This window comes from Opisthocomus hoazin, chromosome 9 (assembly GCF_030867145.1).
Source record: "Opisthocomus hoazin isolate bOpiHoa1 chromosome 9, bOpiHoa1.hap1, whole genome shotgun sequence".
In the NCBI taxonomy this organism is placed as follows: domain Eukaryota; kingdom Metazoa; phylum Chordata; class Aves; order Opisthocomiformes; family Opisthocomidae; genus Opisthocomus; species Opisthocomus hoazin.
In genome coordinates, this window is record NC_134422.1 from 21,289,418 (window position 1) to 21,312,281 (window position 22,864).

The 22,864-nt window shown below is 43.6% G+C and overlaps 1 protein-coding gene across 2 annotated transcripts in view; it reads right to left on the reverse strand.

Annotated features, from left to right (window-relative positions):
- COBLL1 (cordon-bleu WH2 repeat protein like 1) overlaps window positions 1–21,760 on the reverse strand; it is a 95,179-nt gene extending 73,419 nt beyond the window's left edge. For both annotated transcript variants that reach the window (XM_075431047.1, XM_075431046.1), the window contains exon 1: window positions 21,633–21,760. In XM_075431047.1, coding sequence (XP_075287162.1) covers window positions 21,633–21,676 — 44 coding nt within the window. In that variant the 5' untranslated portion in view covers window positions 21,677–21,760. The remainder of the gene's footprint in view (window positions 1–21,632) is intronic.
- Window positions 21,761–22,864: the final 1,104 nt, after the last annotated feature.

Sequence of the window (22,864 nt, forward strand, 5' to 3'; positions counted from 1 at the left end):
CTATTCCTAGCCAGCACTGCAAGGAACATTCTTACATTCCCACGGAAAGTCAACAGCCAAGGAGCATGGCCACTTGTTCCCTTGAGGCCATGCACAACTAAACTGTTGGACAAAGAACAAGTTCTGGGCCCTATCACTTGTACACACACAGATCATGAGAACTCATTTTCTCTGGGTCACTTGGCTACACAGCTGTGTGTGTGTCATTTGTTTTTAGAACACAAATGTCTTCCGTTAAACGAACAACCAATTACTGCAAGATCCAGGGGAAAAAAAAAAAAAAAAAATCAGAAGAGACAAAAGTAGCTGTATTGCTAGTATGGTGTGCCTGACAGCATAAGCTAGAAATATAGGCAACACTCCTATTTCACTGAACAGTACCAGAGTATCTTACAAGTACATATTCTGCCAAATTACAAACTTCAGAGAGGTTACTGTTATCATCAGGATCACTCCCAGGAGGAGTCCAAAAACCATGCTGCAGAAGCCCAGTCACACTATGGCAATCTTGTCTCTGTCTGTTGCTGACACATGACTAAGACTTATGCTAACTTTCTGCATTTTTCTAAGACAAATAAATTTATTTTACCATCTACTTAAAAGAGAGATTAATAATAGCTACCAAGATTATCTAATGGATCAAAAAGGTATTTCCATCCTGGATTTCTATAGTTTTAAAATGTAGCCTGGATACATGAAGACTTACTAGCAACTTTCGTAGAACTGAGGAGTGAATGTACATGGAAAACAGAGTAATCATGTAACCGCAGCTACCATAATACATAAGTGGTTTTGTGTTGAAAGTGCTGGGACAGCCACAAATGAAGTTTGTTAGATAAAGTTGGTCTAGTATTGACTCAGACATACAGATAGGGACCAGAAAAATAGGCTGCAGCTTTATTTGTCCCTTCAGATACGTACAGAGTACCAAACAAGCTGTGACTTACTGCTACGACATATTAGAATTCACCTGTCATATTAGGGATTACAGTGGATAAAGACAGAGGAAACACCGTGATTCTGGATGCCTTTACCCTCCTCCTCCCCCTCTTCATAAGGTCCACCAACCTTTCACCATCTTCTGTATCTAAGGTCCAGCCACTGGCTACACAACCTCACTGGACCCCGCTGCTAATCACCGTATGAATTACTAGACCACACCTCCTAACTACTCACCAACAGCCTGGCTGAATCTGTTCTTCAAACAAAAACGAAAATTAACGTGGCTAAATAATGGTTGTTCATAAAACACTCTGCACCAGTGCACTATTTCTGTGTGTGCAGTCACGTGGTTTCTCAAGCTCACCATCAGTTTTAGTCTCATAATTCAACTTTCTGGATATTTGCTGATGTGAAACAACAGGGTTGAACAGGGGATACAACCATCACAGTAACACTGCAGACTATGTGAAACATTTTTTCAGACTGCAAGTTAAAGTATGATCCAGCAGCCTTTAAAAATATTCCATACCATTTGCCTTCTGGGGTCAAAGGTGGCTAATAAGGATACCAGGTGGCTGTCAAAAGCCAAGAATCATAACAACAACATCAGCTTCTGAGAAAATTGCAAAGCAAATTCTACAGGTAGGCCAAGCTATCATTTCTCTCTTTTTACTGGTCTTTTTTAGCCCAAATTACATGGTTGCATAACCTTATCACAACTGATGCTAAGTGATGCAGCTAAGTGACTGGTGAAGGAAAAGACAGAACCATAGAATCATTTAGGTTGGAAAAGACCCTCAAGCTCATTAAGTCCAACTGTAAACCTAACACTGCCAAGTCCTCACCTTCTTCACTGGACGGGTGAGACTGCCTCTTCAGGTTGTCTACTCCTGTTCATATTCTTTTAATTTTCTTTTAAAGAAGAAAAAGAAGAAAGGCAATCATCCTCCCTTGCTCATAGTGGGCAAACCCACAACATCCCGCTGAGTAACAGTGGCTATAAGTCCCAGCCTTCCATGCTTCTTGTGTGAGCGGGCTGGAAGTGGACAAGAACACAGACTGAAACTAGAAAAAAAAAACCTTTCTGCTCTTCTTGAGCTCAGGTGAAGCTCCAGCTGTGGCCAGTGACAGCTGTCACCACAGATTCCTGAAGAAGAGTATGTATATTGAGTGTACCGGTTTCTGTACTTGGAATTCAAGACACTCAGCTTTCTTTAGAAGATGTGTTAAGGAAAGCGTGAACTCAGAATTAACATTTGGCAGATTATTTCTACTGTTGGCAACTACCAACGGTGACAACATATACATTGTTATCTGAAAATATGCAGAACCTGTAAGATTAAGCTCTAGAAAACAAAGGAAAATGCTTGAACTCAAACACTGTCAGTGAGGATACATACCTAACTATATGTAAGCATATGTAAATCAACAGAACAAGTTGAATGAGTAAACAGCAATTCTAGTAGTATCTGGAGTCAGATCCTTCCACCTGCAAAACCTATTCTTGCTTATATGCCACAAACAAATATGGACAGATGAATGGACGGCTTAATTTCACCAGCACAATGAAACACAATTCCACATACTCACCAATACTAAGGCTTGGCATTCTTATGTCTGGTCTTCTAACTGGAATTTAAGATTAGTCCCAGTTAGCATCAGGAGATCCTAGTATCAAGATGTACAGCAGAACTTGTTTATGATACTAGCCTGAATTTTTTTGGCTTTTTCAAACATGTAAGTACATTACAAAGCTCAAGACAGTGGAAACTGAAACAAGCTGGCTGTTTACCAAGACAGAGCAGACCCTTTCCTACATTTCAGAAAAGGTACATACAAGTTTAATTGTTAAAGAACCCAGTTACAGGCCTTGGTGCCTCATCCTGTTTTATCATGTAGTTCTTTCTGAAAAATCTGAATATTTTATAGCCAAAATCCAATCTGAAACTCCCCCTTATGGAAGCTCAGGGATGTAAATTGTCTCCTTCCTTTCTTGGCATCCTCTGCCTTCCAATGTGACACTGTTACATTCAAATCAGACCAAATCAGCAAGTCTAGATATTCAGAGTGACATTAAGCAGACAACATTGCAGTCAATCTTTTCAGTTCTTTGATATGCCAGTTTTATCTGTCCTTCTTTATTTCCCACAGAATTATAATACAATATAAAGAAACAAAGCAGATCTCAGAACCATCACTGTTATTTCACTGCATTTGATGTATGTGATTAAGCATAAAAGCTAGTTGAATGATCTCTTATACTTACTACTATTTCAGTATTACACTCATTGCAGCAAAAAATCCTTACTCTAGCAGACCAATTTAAAATAGAAGTCGGGGTGTATCAGCTGGGACTATGAAATGCTATGGCATAATGCAAATACTCTACTTACAAGGCCAATACAGATCAAATAAATAAAAACTGGCTCGGGCCAGGTTAGAGTACCTTCCAGAAACCACATTTGAACTTTTTTCTAATGACAAAGCCAACATTTAACAATAGGAACCAGTGGTATCCCTGACTGTTGTAGTTTAAAGCTTTCCACCAAGCACCAGAGACGTTGTAGAAAACATGCTCCTCAGAGGGTTTTTTAATCTTTTAATTTATTTTTATTACTGAGGATCTTTACATGTCGAAATGGAAGCTTGATTAGTGAAAAAAAAATTCTGACATTTATCAGCTCTTTCTACTTAATTTCTTCTTGATTTAATTCCCAGGATATCAGTTATTTTTCTGTTAATTATAAGGTCAAAGAGGATCCCATGGAAGCAATAAGCAGCAGGAACTAAATAAACAGAAGACCGGATCTTTAATGCAAATGTGTTTCCTGGAGGAAAGGAGTAAATCAGTGCAGATAACACAATACAGAAGCAGGAAAAAAAGTTTTAGAAAAAAATAAAAATCACATGCTCTAAAACAATCTGTTCAAAAGATTTCTCCCTGGAACATAAGTAGCTCTCCAAAACAAGTGCCCTGCTGAGGAATTTACATACTTGCCAAGGTTCAAGTTACTAATCAAAAGCAACAGCTATTTGCTTTGTGAATAAAAAGTTGTGATACTTGCTCAAAAAGTTAAAAAACAAACAAAAAAATCACAATCATTTTAAGGTAGAGTATAACCTGCACAGTGAGAACTGTCCATGTGAGTGCGTAACTGGGACGAGAACTCCAGAATACATCCCCCTTCATTAAAAGCTTAAGAAAAATAATACCAGAAGTATAATTAAGAGGCCTTCAGGGTACTGGACCAGTTCAAATAACGCTTAATGCTTTTCAAATCCACCAGTTACAAGGTCACACCAGGGTAATTCCACATCATGTCTAACAAATATGTTTTCAGATAAATTAGTTTCTTGCCCCAGAAAAGGTTCTCCCTCCATACAAAGTACATATCTCTACATGTAATATGGTATCCTCCCAAGTGCATCCAATATAACTTGAGCTGTACTACAGAACTCACTGTGTTTCAGCAAAAAGACTTCATTCCTGCTTAATTGCTACAACTGTTGAGTACAGACATGAAACAAACTGAAGATTTTGAGACTTTGCCCTCCTATTCCACCCTTGTGAAAAAGCAGAAAGAAGCAGATTAGTGAGGCCTTACTTCTTCAGAAATACATCAGTTCACTTTAGATTTAAAAGTATATGTCGATATCAACTATTTTATCAGCATTTATGTTAAAAAATAATGGAAAGCGCTTCAATAGGTATCACCTGAGAGCACCTCACCTCCAGTACTTTGACTGAATAGTATTCTAGTGTACATAAATAACATGGGAACTGAAGTGCGATTTAGAAAACAGCTCAAAGACCAGAAGCATAGCTTGTTTAACCTAATACAACCAGTTCTCTCAACTGTGAAAATTTAAAAGAGCAATGTTCCAGTAACAGCACTATTCAGCCCTTTAAAGAAGCAGCTATTTCAAATGTGCTACCATCTGAACAACAAGACTGAAGTGTCTTTTGGAACATTGCATTACATACATATTTTTCCTTAGGTATTACAAAGACCTGTTCTATAAGCCAAAACAGCTCCTGCAACATCCTTCTTGCACAGAACTTCAGGGAAATGTAGATAAGTAACAGTAAATAATAGAAAAGTCATTATGACTATCAAACAATGAAAACGATGAATTTGAAAGATTAATTTATAATTCAATACAAACTAAAATCAATATTAAAACAATATTAAGTTTATGCCATAAAGCCTTCAGGAGTGAAGATTCTTTCATGAGTGAAGCATATCTGCTTTCCCTTACAGTTTTGTGTAACTGACTCACCACTGCCGCCTTCTCACTTTCTTATCAGACTCTTTGTTCCTCTCCTCCGTGTACGCATCAGCAGCATGGACTAGTTTCAAATCTGACTCACGCTCAGGAGTCTTACTGCAGGGAGGCTAACTCTGCACTTGCGTACAAATACTAAGAGGCTGACAACTCTCTACTAACCAGTGTAAACTGCTATGCTAAAGTCACTCTACCAAAAGAGTTCTGGTTTTGAGGACTTATTCCCAATATTTTGCTATAAAAACACATGTAATATCACAGGAACATCAATTTAACCTTTACCCATATACTTATTGTTGTCCCAGATTCAGCTACTTCTGCCTACGAGAAACTTACTTATATTTCTTAAGTAACAATTTAGGCTATCCTACAGATCTCCTGTGAGGGCTGGACTAGATGATCTTCAAAGGTCCCTTCCAACCCAAACAATTCTATGATTCTATGATTTCCCTGAAGAGAAAAATAAACCAGTGGAAGCAAAAAAGCAGAAAAGTCATTTGTCATACTTCCTTCCTAAAGAGAGAAAGTGTACTTTGATATAGTGCTTAGAAGCGTAAAATTATTAATTTTAAAAACAAAATTAAAGGCAACACCTTTCTAGTCAGCACTGAGGAACAGTAGAACAGTACCCTGAGTGGAACAGGGGCAGAGAAGCGCTTTAAAAGACCTTACGAGAATAAACAAAAAAAAAAAGGCTTAGCCTATAAAACAAAAATTTAAAGGGGCTATAAGTGAATGCCAAAAAAAAAAAAAAAAAACAAAACAAAACAAAAAACCCACCAGTCAGAAGAAGGAAAGGTCAGACACCAGCAAGGGAAAAAAGACACCTGGCCATTTCCACATGACATGACTAGGTGGACACAGCTTGAACTGGCAGGGTTTAACAAGCACTGGGGAAAAAATCCACATCCCCCTCAGTAAACCACCTTTGGCTTGAATATAAGAAAGGGGTTTTCTATTTGTATAATCTAAGGAACCATACAGAGATAAAAATAACCATATTCTGTTTGTCTTGTTGAATAGAGGATTAAAATAACTGGCAACATTTTGTTTTAAGTCATGAAGTAGAGCTGGATTCACCAGGTCATAACTGGAAAAGGAGAACTGCCAGTCCTTGATAAGCACAGCAACTACCATTCTTTTATGTACAGAACTACTCTAAGCGAGCACAGCTTCCTTACACAGCAATAATAGCATATCCTTTGATTTATACAGTAGTCCTCCAGCAACACAACCAACATCCTGTTTTCATCTTACAGTACAGCTGGGCAGTGCGTCTACAGGCTTTATTTATCAGAGCTCCTATAACTGAGCGCCTTCTCATTATGACAAACAGCACCCTCCAGTTTAGGAGCATTTCATCTTCCTGGATCTTTCCTTCTGAAAAATCTAATATGGTACCGTCCTGATCCACAGAGTAGATAGAGGTATACCAAGTGTTCTGTAACAATGTGACTTAAGTTTATAAATATTAACTAACAAAAGTAACACACTTCTCCCACCCAGGAAGTCATGGGAAAACACCCAAGAAAATTCAGAGAAAAAGGATTTTTTTTACTTTATGGCTTTCAGAGGAAAGGACAGAAATACCGCTCAAATGATCTAAGCTGTAAGATCTCATAAAGCCCTTAAAACACACACAAAAAAATTCCTGAGATCTGAAACCGCCTCTGTAAGTTCTCCCGGGATTTATAAGTTTTCCTTGAATATAACTGAGAAGATCTGTAAAATGCCTAAAAGAATCTACGTATAAAAAATTTTGATTAGACACACCTCGCAGATTATTTTATTTATTTAACAATTCTGTATCCTGTGTTATCACAACAGTCAGAATCCTGTCAGAAATCCAGTATTTTCCACATTCCTACCCATGAAAGTAACCAGCCAAATAGCATTTGAATTATTGACATGCTCATACTCTGCAACCATGCAGTAACTCATGAACATGCCATTCACATGTTGTCACGCTTTAGAAATAGAAAGACCAAAAGTGCTTAACTCTTAACCACAGCTCTTGTTCAAAACAGTTTTAGAAGAAGTTGTTGCTCGTTGAATACATTAAATCACTAAAAACTTATGAGGAATGTATTGCTAGTTATATGTACAAGACATCCACATTTTTCGCCAATTTATCTTCAAGCAGGTGGTAAGCAGCATGCCAGCAGAACGTCAGTGGAAACAAAAAGGCAATTACTAATACCAATATAGGGCAAACCTTCATTAGAAACTAACAACTCTGATTCAAGAGCACTAGAGAACCTTGAATTTGCCTACACTGGCCAAAAAAAGTCTGGGGTGGGGTGGGTGGCGGGGGTGAAGGCGGGAGGATAGGCAAAATTACCACTAAAGCAGCTACAGCTAGAAGCTTCAGTGACAAGGTGTGTAGATCAGAACATCACCTAGACCAGAGCCTCTACTCTTGTGCTCAGCGGTAGGAGCTCGGTCAGAGACAAACTGCAGAGAGCTCATTTGCTAAAATCTCTCCAAAATTTGTCCCAATTTCCCCAAACTTAATCGCAGTAGATCAGTGCTTCACAGAATATTGTTCTAAACTCAAGTTAACACATTGAAAAACAAAGCAGCCAATCAGCCTGGAAAAAAAGTTCATAGGCAGCTATCTCCACAGCTGACAGAAGCAGAGACATAGACAAGAGCGTGCTAAAATTCAGCTGCAAACTCTGTGAAACTCAAAGGTTCACCCTCACCCTACCACAAACCCCATCGACCTCTTCTAAATGCCACATTTTCTCTCTCTCAATAAGTAATGGTTGGGTTTCAAATGCTGCCCAAAGGAGGAAATCCATGGAAAGAATTCTGCCTTCATATCATAGAATCATAGAAAGTTTTAGGTCGGAAGGGACCCCTAGAGGTCATCTAGTCCAACCCCCCCCGCAGTGAGCAGGGACACCGCTAACTAGATCAGGCTGCTCAGAGCCCTGTCCAACCTGGTCTTGAATGTTGCCAGGGATGGGGGCTCCACTACCTCTCTGGACAACCCGTTCCAGTGTTTCACCACCCTCATTGTAAAGAATTTCTTCCTTATATCCAGCCTAAACCTAGCCTATTTTAGTTTAAAACCATTACCCCTCGTCCTGTCACTGCTGTCTCTACTAAAAAGATTGTCCCCATCTTTCCTATAGGCTCCCTTTAAGTACTGAAAGGCTGCAATCAGGTCCCCCCGCAGCCTTCTCTTCTCCAGGCTGAACAACCCCAACTCTCTCAGCCTGTCCTCATAGGAGAGGTTCTCCAGCCCTCGGATAGTTTTTGTAGCCCTCCTTTGGACCCGCTCCAACAGTTCCATGTCCTCCTTGTGCTGAGGGCTCCAGAGCTGAACGCAGTACTCCAGGTGAGGTCTCACCAGAGCAGACTAGAGGGGCAGAATCACCTCTCTCGACCTGCTGGCCACGCTTCTCTTGATGCAGCCCAGGACACGGTTGGCCCTCTGGGCTGCCAGCGCACATTGCCGACTCATGTCCAGCCTTTCGTCTATCAGCACCCCCAAGTCCCTCTCAGCAGGGCTGCTCTCGATCCATTCATCCCCCAGCCTGTATTGATACCGGGGATTACCCTGACCCAGGTGTAGGACCTTGCACTTGGCCGTGTTGAACCTCATGAGGTTCACACAGGCCCACCTCTCCAGCTTGTCCAGGTCCCTCTGGATGGCATCCCGTCCTTCTGGTGTCTCAACCGTACCACTCAGCTTGGTGTCATCTGCAAACTTGCTGAGGGTACACTCGATGTCGCTGTCCATGTCATTGATAAATATATTGAACAGCACTTGTCCCAGTACGGACATCTGAGGGACTCCACTCGTCACTGGTCTCCATCCGGACATTGAGCCGTTGACAACTACCCTTTGGCTGCGACCATCCAACCAATTCCTTATCCACTAAACAGTCCACCCATCGAATCCATGGCTCTCCAATTTAGAGAGAAGGATGTTGTGGGGGACCGTGTCAAAGGCTTTACAAAAATCCAGACAGATGACATCCATTGGTTTTCCCTTGTCCACCCTTGTTGTTACACCATCATAGAAAGCCACTAGGTTGGTGAGGCAGGACTTGCCCTTGGTGAAGCCATGCTGGCTGTCTCGAATCACTTCCCTGGCCTCCATGTGCCTTAGCATATCTTCTAGGAGGATCTGTTCCATGATCTTCCCAGGCACAGAGGTGAGGCTGACAGGTCGGTAGTTCCCAGGGTCTTCCTTTCTACCCTTTTTGAAAAGGGGCACAATGTTTCCCTTTTTCCAGTCACTGGGGACTTCCCCTGACTGCCATGACTTTTCCAATATCACGGAGAGTGGCTTGGCAACTACGTCAGCCAGTTCCCTCAGGACTCTGGGATGCATCTCATCAGGTCCCACGGACTTCTGTACGTTTAGGTTCCTCAGGAGGTCCCGAACCTGGTCTTCACTTACAGCTGGAGGGATTTTACCCTCCTGGTCTCCTTCATGCCATCCATCGACTCAGGAGGGGTAAGGAGAGAGGTTGCCAGTGAAGACTGAGGCAAAAAAGTTGTTGTGTACCTCAGCTTTCTCCTCATCTGCTGTTACCAGTTTGCTGGTCTTGCTCATGAGCGGGGGTACGCTTTCTTTGACCATCTTTTTCTGGCTGACATACCTGTAGAAGCCCTTCTTGTTATTTTTTGCATCCCTTGCCAAGTTCAGCTCCAGCCGTGCCTCGGCCTTCCTGACCCCATCCCTACACAACCGGGTAGCTTCCCTATACTCTTCCCAGGAAGCCAGTCCCTGCTTCCACTGCCTGTACAGTTCCCTCTTCTTCCTTAGTCTGACCAGCATCTCTTGTCTCAGCCATGCCAGTCTCTTCCCTTCTCTGCCCGACTTCTTACACTTGGGGATCGGAGAAGAGACTCAAGTTGCGGCTACTGGCCATGCGGCTGTCCTTTTGACACACTTAAAATGACAACGACCAGAATTTTTGGAATTTCTATTACATGGACATAAAGTCACTACCATAGTGCCGCTACCTTAGAGCGGAAAGGCGCTCTCTGGATACAGAAATTCAAAGCTGACACTTCAAAAACATCCTCAAACTAGAAGCATATCCTCAGGTGAATACAGTCAAGGGAAGAGGGCCTAAAGCAACAAAAGCCTTGCTTAACCTTAAAAAGAGAAAAAGAAGTTACCTCAGACTTGTGTGATTACCATTACCAGCAGCTTATCACTGTCAACTTGTAACTGAAGAAAAAGACATAAAGAAGCTGCAACAAACTACTCCACCAGCTCAACAGCAGCAGCAAACCTACTTGGTTCAGAACAAGACACTGAAACTTCCTTCCATCTAGACTGTCCATAAGAGGGGGGAGATAGGTGTGCAACCTCTGTTAATTATTCAACTATTATCAAAAACACAAACTAAAACAAAAAAGGGGCGGGGTGTGTGTGGGTGTGTGAATCTCCATATGCAGCAGCAGATCTCCGAATGAATCAGTCTTTCTCATAAAGAGACACCAAACCACTTAGTTCTCACTGTCATTTAAATATTTAACCGAAAATATTTGTTAATCAAAGCCACAGGTAAACACAAGGGTACATAACACTGGTACAGCTACATCAGTTTGAGGATGTGATTCACCCTTCTGACAGATCTCATTTTTCTGTCAGAAGCCAAAAGTTTTTTATTGGGTTGAGCTTAATGGCTGAATTTTTACAATTTCAACAAATGCGATGCCATCTTTAGCTATCCCTTCCTACCTTTGATAAAGCATCACATGCTCTTTCAAAAAGACTGGAGATCTTTCCACCACGCTGAGCACTCACAAGATACCACAAACTGACTCAAGGAAACACTGACTCTCAGTGTATGACTGAGATGTGAAACGTGATGTGACAGGATGTGGGCGAGGCCAGTAACTGTAGATAGTTCTCCAGATCTCACTGGGTTTTTATTTTATTTTTTAAATGAAAGCTAAAAACTCATTATTACTTCTAATCGTGGACCTTTTGTTTACATGTAACAGAAGAAGTCTTTACATACTCAATCATGTTCCTCTCAGAGTATGTTGTTAGCAAATGAACTGCATGCTTCTCAGTTAATCAGGGCAGGATTTCGCGAGGGTATGTCTATTTTAAGTTGCCAGAGTTCCTCCAAGTGGCTCTGACAAACATTTATTTACAAAATAAACAATTCACTGGCCACTTCCCTTCCTGCTACAGATCTCTGCACCACAAACAGGAAGGGGCAGCATCAGCTCGTTGGGAGTACAGACGGATTTCATGTAGGAAATGTGAAGGAAAATCCAGTTCTTCTCTAGGGGAGACAGCATGCAGGACATCTGTCTCTTCTGCAGAGGGGTAGAGCTTGGACTGATACCATACAGGTCTCTACACAAGATCAGTCAGTCAGGGTACCAAGTAATTTTAAAATCTCCACTTATAGTCAACACATATAAAGTACTGCTTGGCATTGTATAGGATGGAATTTCAGCATTTATGTTATGTGTCATTATTTCCAAACATTCTCAACTCTACCACAAAAACTTATTTTGGACTAAGTGCTGGCAAGCAGTCTTTAAAAAAAAAAAAAAAATCCCATAAACCTGTTAGCTGGCAGGCTTTACAAATTGGAGCTACAGAATCCAGGAAATTTTTTTGGTAAGTAAAAGCAGGAAGAAGGGAAAAAAAAAAGGCAGAAGCCTATAAGCAGTATCGTCAGAAAGAAAAAATAGGAATCAATTGATTTGTTTGAACAGTTCTGAAACTATCATTGCATCAAACCCCATCTTTGTTCTAAAATAAATCATTGTACATTTTTAAGGTTTCATTTAACATTTACAATACAATGCATTTCTCTCCTCTTTTATTCATTTGAGATTTACGGATAAAGAGGCATTACAGCAGTGTGTTTTGGGACGAAGACTGGAAAGTTTGTAAGAATGCTTGGGCAGTGGAAATATGAGAACAGTCAAAGAAAGATACTTAGAAATAAGACAGAGATTTCATCAATTCAGACAATGATGTCATATCCTTATTCCTTTTCCAAAATAAGCTGCTTCAGATTCTCCCCTATCCCCCTCATTACTGACAATCAGCTCTGAAGGAAAGCTTATAAAAGTCTTTGGTTTTCCATATCTTCTAGATTTTCACCGTGCTTTTCCACAAAGTGAACAAGGATTGCCTGGTGTATTGAGATTATCTCAATAACACTGGGGGGTGGGGGGGAAATACGTGCCCTATACTGCAGCAGAGCAATCAAAACAAACCCCCAAAATTACCTAGATTTCAAAATCCTCTGATCCTTGTACATATCACTTGGAAGAAAAACAGATCCCTCTCCCCAGCCCCCCTCAAACCCAACCAACCAACAGAAAACAAAAGAGAAGCATTAAGGAGCTGAAGCCATAGAGACATCTGACCCAGTTCCATCAGTTCATTTCTACAACAAATGTCCTGATAACCTGTCCTGCAGACACCAGATTAAATATATCTAATTCTGAGAAAGGACAGCATTTAATACGTTAAGAAAGTTACTGCTACTGGGCCAACAAAGTCATAAGTAAACTCTGACTTAGTTGAAAGGAGAAAAAAAAAATAAAATAAATCCTATTTCATGTCTCTAGCTATCACTGCTGCCTTAAGATCTTAGTTCCAAGCCCTGCAATGTCTAAGGCATTACTCAACTGCAGATAAGTGAGCAGACACGAACAGTAACTGCGCAGACAGCCAATGACCCCTCTTTAAAGTGCCATACGAAAGGGCCTGGGAAGCCCTTCTCCCCCAAACAGGGTAGCAAAAACAGTCTCCATGCCCATGTAAGTGCAAGGGAATAAGATGCATTAACCTAGGACAATCGTGATACATAATATTCAAACACAAAGCCACATTTCAAAAGAGAAGAATCTATAGTTTCAGGGTGAAGTCAGGGGAAGAGAAATCACATACAGGCAGAATGGGACACAGGAAAAAAACAACACAGATAGAAGGACCAAGTTGAAGGGCCAGGTTCTTTTTAAATCTCAAGATTTAAAAGAACACAAAAAAAACCAGAATCCAAAAAACTAAAAACAGGAGTCACCCATGAAAGAGTTTAAGGACAGGGTCGTGCACTGAAAAACAGTTTGGGGTAACAGGAGGAAGGAATCTCCTCCCCCCATCAAGGAAAATAAATACCCCATAACACCCAAAACACCCAAACCCCAAGTGTTGTCTTCAACAGCATCTGCCACCAATAAAAGCAGATAGGGAAAGACCACTTCAGCTTCCAAATGTTAGACCACAACAGTTACAGTACCTTAGGAATTCTTACAATTCTTCAAATTTCCTAAGCATGATCTATGAGAAAGGCTTTTAGAAAAGAAGCAGTAGCTCACTGAAGTTCAGCAAAACAGGACTTTGTCCAAGTAGCAAGTACTTTAAAAACTGAACTATGCAAAAATAGCTCAAGGAGGGCACCAAGGATGGAATTAGTGAGGCTACTTTGTAACGTGGGTGGAAGGAGAGGATCAAAATTGCAGGCAAGGGGAAGTGAGAGACCATGAATCAGAGACCAGCAGCGGATACAGAAAAGTTTGTGTCTAGAGACTTCATAGAGTAGATGGAGAAAGCAGTAACCCCTAAGACATTAAAATCTGGGAACCAAGGGACAACTTTCAACACATAGTGGTACCTGATTTTTGAGGAACTAAAGTTTCTGAAGTAAAAACAAAAAAACAAACAAAAATAAAACACCACACTTGTCAAAGTCCAGATATCTATCACACCTTGAATTTCTGATTTTACACAAAGTCTTGAAAAATCATCAGAAATTCCACCTACTACACAATCGTCATCAACTAACTAAACGCCTTATTTGTCTGGGAAACTAAAGAACTGAAAAAAAAAAAAGTTCAGCCATGCGAATAGTTTCTATGCTCTCAAAGCCAGAATGGTTTCATATTTAATTCTGCACAACATGCATTTTTAACGAAAAGAACGAAAGGTTCAAGTCCACATCTAGTAGTGAAGACAGACATACTTCATTTTTGCCTGCAGAGGTTACAACCCAGCATGACGAGTTGTAAACATTTGTTTTCTCAGCATTGTTACTAACAGACATTTTGGCTCCTCTACTTTTTTTCACTAAATCCAGAGACAAAATTTTGTTCCACCCAAGTAAAAAATGCCTTCAACATTGCTGTGACAAGAAGAGTTAAACAACAGATACCTCAGTAAATTATTTTCTACCTGCAGTCTTATGTCCAGTTGTTTTGTCAGTCTAGTTTGACAGTACAGAAGGCCTATGCTATGTTTTACAAAGGTCAGGAGAAATACAATGATACTTAAACACGTTGCAAAATAGTAAATGACGAAACGCAAACTTCACACACCATTCTTCCCTATTACCCTTCCAATTACCTTGATACCTACACATAAAAAGTATCTGGGCAATAATAACACAAAGTCTCCACTGCTACCCAACTGATGGTCCCATATGCTGGAACATTCTTATTTAACCCACTTTACTCAGCAAAGCTCCCAGCATGTCAAACTCGGGGGACACACACGGTGGGGGGACAGACAAGGGCAGGTGAGACATAGGATCAACTGGTCAAATTGGATGCAACATACAATAAAAAACACAATTCATTTCACAAACATAGTAGAAAAAGCAGTCCCTCCAGGCAACTTTGTCAATAATATGATTGTACTACAGGGACAACTGAAAGAGATGCTTATGCCTTTCCCACAGCAAAATATTTGAAAGTTACCTGCTAAAAACCCATGTACAGAGCCTTAGTCTTTGGAAGAAAATGCATCTGAAGGTCTGACATGAAAGCCAGGTAAAATACCAAAAGCGAAAATTCATTCCCAACAGGAAACCAAGGCCCATGAAAAGAATAAGATTTTAAAACAATAAATCAATATTCAATAATATTAAATTGAAAAGGGATTTGATTTTAAAGAAAATGCCCATGTTTCTAATGCTGTTATTCTGAGATAGAGTGGTGTGGGTTTTTTCAGTCTCTTCGTAGAAGAGATGTAGGGCAGAGGACAAAAACTGTACCATTGTTGGTATCTGAGAAAAATTCAAGCTCACAATGTTTCCCGTTTAGCATAATCATCTGCGTTGTTTGGGAAGGAGAGGTTTGTTTGTTTTTAAATAAGATTGATCTATATTTTCCAAACCAAGTAGCTATATTTCCAGAACAGAAATAAAATTCAAAGAAATGTGCACAAAGGATTTTTACAGCTAAGAAAGTACATCTTGGAAGCTATTTCTTCAATGAAAAACTCTGTAGAACTAAAGCTTCCAACAAAACCAATGCTTTCTCACAGAAGAAAGCCTATGCTTAGCTAAAAATATTCAGATGCTCTATTTTCTTTAACTGAAAATAGCAGTCCTGACAACCTGAGTCTCACAGCACAGTCAACATAGATGCAAGCTCCCCAGGGAAACGTTTCGTAGACAGATTAGGGATCCATCCTTTAACCATCTACAGCACTTTGATCATCTATAACCACCAAAAGATATAAATGTACACGCCCCCTTTGAATTGGATAACCTCCTGGCAAAAAAACAACAAATCCAAGAACTCTCAATTCTGCAAAGATTCCCATGGTATTCCACTTCGGATGCGTAAAAAATGTTTCTTAAACTATGAAAAAAAACAAATTGCACGTTTATCCACTAGTCCATCACCATGGAGATTTTAAGTCAGAACACATCTACCAGAACTCCAGTTGGTTAAGTTTACTTTCAAACAAAGAGTTGCATTTTTAACTGTGGGACCTTACCTTAGGAGAGAATTCATGTGAAACCTCAAGTTTTTAATTGCTTGTCACAGCTCAAGGCGGCAGGTGGTGGTTTGCCCCCTTGAACCCTCCCTTGTCGTACGCTGCACAGTCAGAATTTCCTCTTCATTGTGCTAATGCTGGGCGTGGCCATAGAACTCCGCAGGAGTCCAGGAGCCAACATCTCGGCTTCTTGTCATCCTCTAATGCCCTGACGTCAACTCTCTGAGTTTTAGAGCAGTACGTAGTGACAGCAAATACTCACAGCAAAGAGCACCTCTTTCTCAAACAGCAGGCAGCTACGTGAACTTAAGTCAGAGTAGCAGGTCAGCTGTTGGGAAAGCGAGAGCCAGGTGAAAAGAAAAGCATGCGCACAATCAGATTTGTTTTAACTTGCAAGCAGCCATAGAAAAGAACACCCAGCACTCCTTGTATCCAGTACATGAGCAGAGCAGTTCATCATATTGACTTGTTAATTTCCAGAAAAAGAAAATATTTAGTCGAGCAGGCGCTAACATTGTTAAAGCTCCCATGGCTGGCTGGATAACTTGGCATCTGCTACTCCCCAGCACACATAAAAGTACAACAGTGGCAGCTAGAAACAACAGCGGTCAGGCTAGAAAAACTTGCATGGTTAAAAACTTTCTGCGAAGCTACAATCAAGAAAGTCCAAAGCAGTACTGGAATTCATGAAGGGAGACCTATGTAGATGTTGCCAGATTACAGGAGAAAGCATTTATTTGCGGCTTTTAAAATATTCCTAGTGAGTTAATCTATCTGTCACACAACAGGAACCCTGTAAAGATTTTCAGTTACCTCTGGAATCTAAGCTTTTGGTCCCCTACAATGGGCTCTTTTCTTCTTCCACCCAACACAGATGCACCTACTCAACATCAGCAATGATCTTTAGGTTTCCATAAACACTGTAATCGCCTTTAAAGTTGACCAAAAAAATCCAGTAACAATAGAAAGAACCTATCCTCAGATAACATTGAAACCCCTTGCAGTGTCAAGCAATTCTTCCCCTCACATGCTTTTGATACCTCACTAATAACTAACTCTCCCTTTTCTTTTTGCAGGATACCATCACACTTGGACAGCTCTGAAATAACTCTGCTGATTTCTCTATTTGTGTATTACCCTCCCACACATTTTTTCACCCTAGTATCCACATTCCTCAACCCCCTAATGTTTCCTTGATCTCATTCCCACAAGACGACGCTCCAGCAGCAAGCATTACCACTGACTACTTGATAGGCACCCAGCTATGACTCCAGACTTGACAAAGTTTGAGTAATCAAACCAGCTTTTAAACACAACATTCAGTTCATGGCACCACTGTGTCATGCAACTATCTGATGTTGCCTTGGTTACGGCAGATACATTAAAAAGAACAACCTAATTGCCTCAAGAAGTATTACGTGTACATTCAGAACTCAGTTGGCAAATGACCCCCTGGAATGATTAGCATTCAAGTATCTCCTGATGGGGATCCACCCACAATGCAGCTAACTCTGTTTCAAACATCCAGCAAACTCTATGGTCACAAATTCTCAAAGTTCTTTCCATTTTGTTATTGCTCAGTCAGTTGATCTTCATCAGGGTCATGGGACTGAGAAAAAAATGAGCTAACTATTTATCTTGCAGTCCTCAGTCTAAGAGATAAAGCACATCTAAGACTGGACTGCTTGTTACACCCATGCCAGCCTAACTTCTGATCCTAGAGTGCTACCATTTAGTAGCACAAGCACAAAAGGTCTTGCATTTATTCATGAATATGTGTATACAATAATGCAGTATACAGAGCAATAGCTACAGCTAATTAATTGCAAGATACAAAATGTAGTTTCAGCCCTGAGCTAAATTTCACTAAATTGAGCAAATGCAGACACACACCCCCCCGAGTCTGCTGCTGGGGCTTAGCAACAGAATGCCTGGTTTGAAGCTATTGCTGCACTTTCTGTCCCATCCCACACTCCACAACAGGGAGACCTTTAATTCATACTTAACCTATGGCTATGTTATGAACTGACTCAACCGACAACGTGAAAGAGAGGAAGAGAGCTCAAATCAGTAATTCTAAGCTTGATGCCAGATACTTCTCAACACTGAGCCACAGCTGATGTCTCCAGATATCTATAATCTGATTGAAATGATTTGATGAAAACTCAACGGTTGCACACACAAAAGAAAAGCTAAATTTCTTGTTCTTTCTGAAAACATCTCTCACTTCCTCACACAGCCTTAACCATGGGAAAAAAACTTCTCTCCTGTTCTTCTTATTAAACTTTTCAAATATGTTCACTAGGCCAAGCAACCAGGGAACGGGAGCACGAAGACACACGAGAGGAGTGTTTCTGGCAGTAAGCCAACCAAAGCTCAGCCTGGCTCTGCCCTTCCCAATGCAACCATCTCTACCTTCAGCCCCTGGAGAGCAGCTGTATCTCCTAAGCATGTTTTCATTAGACAGACAAAACCAAAGTGACAAAACAAAGGGGGTTTGCTTAGGTAAAGCAGGTCAGAAGCTGTTCTTTTGAAAGTAAGCAAATAGCTTTACATATAATTTAAGGGAAGAAATTAAACAATGTAAAATTATCAGAAACTGATTAGAATTAAAGGTGAACCTCAATGTGCATTCTAATTTTTCAAAGGAAATCAATCTTCCGTTTACCGAAATCCAAATATGCTCCGATATTTCAGCAGCATATTAACTTACAGTACAGTTCTTCATGGTAAAAGCCTGTGTCAACTAGTGAAATCTACTTGGTAATGTAAAAATTTATTTACTCCAGGGTACAGGATTGCTATCTACCAACAGCAGGAAAACTGCATTCAAGAGGCAGGATACCAACCACAGCCCCCTTTTTTTTTTTTAAGTATTAAAACACACATTTTCCTATTGTCCTGTAATGCAGCCAGTACATAAAGCCAATTCAGCTCTGTGACGAACAGGAGCAGACTGTCAACTGGCCCGACAGGAGCACACTGTCATGAGTGCTGCTCAGACTCAAGGGAAGATAGATGAGCCACAAAATGCCTTAAAAGTAGGCCCAGCCAAACTACATGTCATGTCCAGCCAGTTACCGGGCACACCTCCTATCACCATATTCCAGAAGAATCCAGCCAATTTCTGGGAACACCTCCTATTCACCATATTAAAAAAATTTCCAGCCGGGGATGAAAGTTCTTTACTGATTTAGCTTGACTGCACGGTGAGAATAACACTGGCATATTCTTCCCCAAACTCAAGCAAACATTTTTATCCACAACTGGTTTTAATATACTATTTTCAACAGGAAAGTATAATCCTGCATAGAAAAAAATCGACTTCCACGATGTAATTATAGGATCCTTTCCCAAAGCTGGTCGCCATAGAACTGATCAACACAGAACTTTATTAAGAGCCACCAATGATTAAGTTATATAGAAGTTCCAAGGCTAAATAAACATCAAGGCTTGACAACTCACAAAACACCTCTAACACCTCTAGCCTTCTTGGCAGTTAGCATAAATAGATTTTCTAAGTTGTGAAAAGTTATCAGTAATTACACCACATAACTTCAAACAGCGCTTTAAGAACACATTAACTGGTAAACAGTTTTAAACTGCGGATTAACAACATCCTCCACCTGGCTAGACAGGCTAAGAAGAGATGCAATGCAGTATCATATGATTTGGTAGTTCACCTAAAGAAAATTGCCATTTCAACTGAAATTCTTCCCAGATTGCACACTTTTTCCTATCACCTCTGAGAAAGAACTACAGTACTGCTTATGATTCAAAAATGTATCTGTGGATCATTTTCAGTAAACTGGGAGTTGCCGTTTTTGCTGATATATCCAGATTTTTTTCCTCAGATACACTGTGTGGATGAGCAAATTAGACCACCTTCAGGAAATAATTAAGACTGCCAATAAAGAACTCATGTTGTAACAAGAAAGGAATGATAAACTGATTTCCTAAGTACCAAATTATAGGGGAACAGCTGACAAAAGGCCTGAAAATATATCTGCAGAGCTAATGCAAATGAACACTGCTGTTAGCTACATGTTTTTCAAAACTGAGATGTGAATGCTGACAGATGCTTGAAGTCACATTAAGGGAACAGACTACTTTTCCTGACTTCGAGAAGTCAAGCAGCAGCCAAAATTCAGGATAACCAACAGCTTTATGGCAGGCGACAGGCCCAGGGCAGCTGTCAGAACAGACAAAATTTTAATTGTGCCTTTTTTCTTGTTTTCATGTTCCTGCCCGTAAGTAAAACCGAGGACCTTTAAGCCACGCTGTTTTAGTCACTTTCTAACCTGGTATCGTGCTCTGTTACCACACGCTCAGTCCTTTCAGCTGTGCTTACATACCCAAAGTCTTCAAACTCAGTACCTATCTACACTGTAATTATACCTTCTACGCTGATTAACATTTCCCAATGGCCATACATAAACGTGGAATTACCCCAAGGCCCTGAGTGAATAAATACCCCTCCTCTGCGAGCCTTCTGCATTCCCTACAGCCGGGACTTCAAACCGATCTGACTGCTACCGCAAAGGCTACGGTAAATCACCATCAGCTGCACTTGTTTATCTTGTATTCGCCTGGTCAGAAATCCAGTTAATCCATTTTTGTATGTACTCTGGAAGCTTCAGGAAAGTCTTGGTGTTAAAATGTACACTCCCTGTGTATTCTGTCCCTTCTATCTACAGGTAACTCCAGCAGCCTCCTCGGTATTTTGAATCCCCCAAGCTCCCGCGGAAGTTACTGAGTTAATTTTCTTCAAACACACCTGGCTACTTCAGGGGAAGTCCTCCCCATCCTCCTGCCCTGGAACTGCCGTGGTTTCACTCAGATTTAAAACTACATTCTTTGAAGTTACATTTTCTGTCAGATTACGAGCAACCCGCCAGAGAAGCCCAACACTTACAAGCAAACCAATCCCTTTCCTTCCCCCAGCAGACGCTGCCTGGGTATTCCCCTCCCCCCCCCCCGACGCGGGCAGCCACCGCAGCCCCGCGAAGCGCCCGGCCCCCCCGCACCGAGCCGACCGCCGCCACACGCACCCCTCGCGGGCTGGCAAACGCCGCGCCTCCGCCACCGCAGCGCTGCCCGGCAGGTACCGCGCTGGCGCCGCCGGCAAGAGCCGCAGCCCGGCAGAGCCGCAGCCCGGCAGGTCACGGCTCGCCCCCCGGCAGCGCCCCCGGCGAGGGGCGAGCGCTGGCGGCCCAGCCCGCAGACGCACGCCGCGTCTCAGATAGGCAGGCAGCCCCGAGGAGGTCCGGACACCCGAGGGGCCCGTCCCGCCGGGGAGGCCGCTTCCAGCGGGGGGAACCGGCCGCGACGCCGCCGAGGCGCGGGGGACGGCGCTCTGCCCGCCCGCTCTGGCCGCGCCGGCAGCCGTTTAACGGTCGCGCTGCTCCCTCTGCCCCCGCCTCCTCGCTCCCGGTTCCGCGCGGAGCTTCCGCCGCCGAAGCCAGGGGAAGGGGCACCCACGCTCGACCCCCGGCGCCGCGGAGCCGCCTCTCGCCCCCGGAGGCCTCCCAAATGCCGCGCCTCCCCGCCCCGAGCGGCCCCCTCGCACCTCTCCTCACCCGACCTCACGCACGGCCCGGCGTGACCGCGGCTCCCGCTCCGGAGCCGCAGCGCGCCGGGGCCTCCCGCCCGCCCGCTGAGCGGTGCTTACCCCGAGGGCGGCGGGGCGGCCGCCCGCTGAGCGCGGCCGTCCATGCCGGCGGTGCGTTAGCGCGGGTCGGCTCTCGGGGGCAGGGCGGGCGCGGCCGCTGGGATCCGCCCGCACAGCGCCTCGGCTCCCCGCCTCACCTGCGCGGGGCGGGCGGAGGCGGACGGCCCCGCGCCGCAGCCCCCGTCGCCAGCTCGCCCCCCTCGAGCGCAGGCATTCGCCGCTGCTCGCTGCGCGGCCGCGGGGCGCCTTCCCGGGGCGGCGGCCGCTCGCTGAACGCTGACCAACACCTCGGGCGGGGGGAGAGAGAAACACACACACACACAAAAATAAAAACTTCGCGGCGAGAAACTTGAAACGCGGAACGCTCCCCGCTCCGGCACCCGCGGACAAACAGAGGCTCCCTGTTCCCCTCCCGGCTCCTCCCGCCCGCCCGCCCGCCTCCACAGGCCGCCGCTCCCTGCGGCGGGCCGCCCGGCCGGTGCGGGGCTCCGCTAGGCCCCGGCCGCGGGCTGTCAGCGGCCGGCGGGGGCAGGGCCGCTCTCTCGGCTGGAATTTTCCTCTCGCCGAGCAGACCGGCCCGGCGGCCGCCTCGGGCCCAGCCCTTCCCCATTCCAGCCGCCAGGGCGCGGGGCGAGCGCTCGACAGGTGGGGAGAGCCCGGCCGGGGCCCGGTGCGACCCGGCGCCCTCGGGCACGCCGCTCTGTCCGGTGAGCGGAGCCCGGCGGGGGTGCCGGTGCGACCCGGCGCCCTCGGGCACGCCGCTCTGCCCGCTGAGCGGAGCCCGGCGGGGGTCCCAGTGGGACCCGGCGCCCTCGGGCACGCCGCTCTGCCCGGTGAGCGGAGCTCGGTCGCGTCGGGGACTTGTCCCGGGGGCGTGCGCTGGAGTTCCCTTGCGGTTCCTCACGCCGGCCGGCGCCCGGGGCGGTTTCGGCCACATCTGCCGTTTGCGCGGCAGCGCTGGGGTCCTGGCAGGCGACCGGGTGCTCCCCGGCAGCAGCCGCTGAGCAGCGCCGGCCGGACGCGCTCCTTGCCCGTGCCTGATCCCCTGCGAGCAGGGGACGATACGGCACAGTAAAATCCAGCTCTGTGCAGGGAATGTTTTGCCAAGTGCTTAACATAAGTTGAACAATACCCAGCGACAAAGCATTTACACCTTTTCTGTTCCACAGGGAAAAAGTGGAACATCGCATTTTAGTATAAATGTCCTTTTTCTGACTAGTTCCAAGATTACA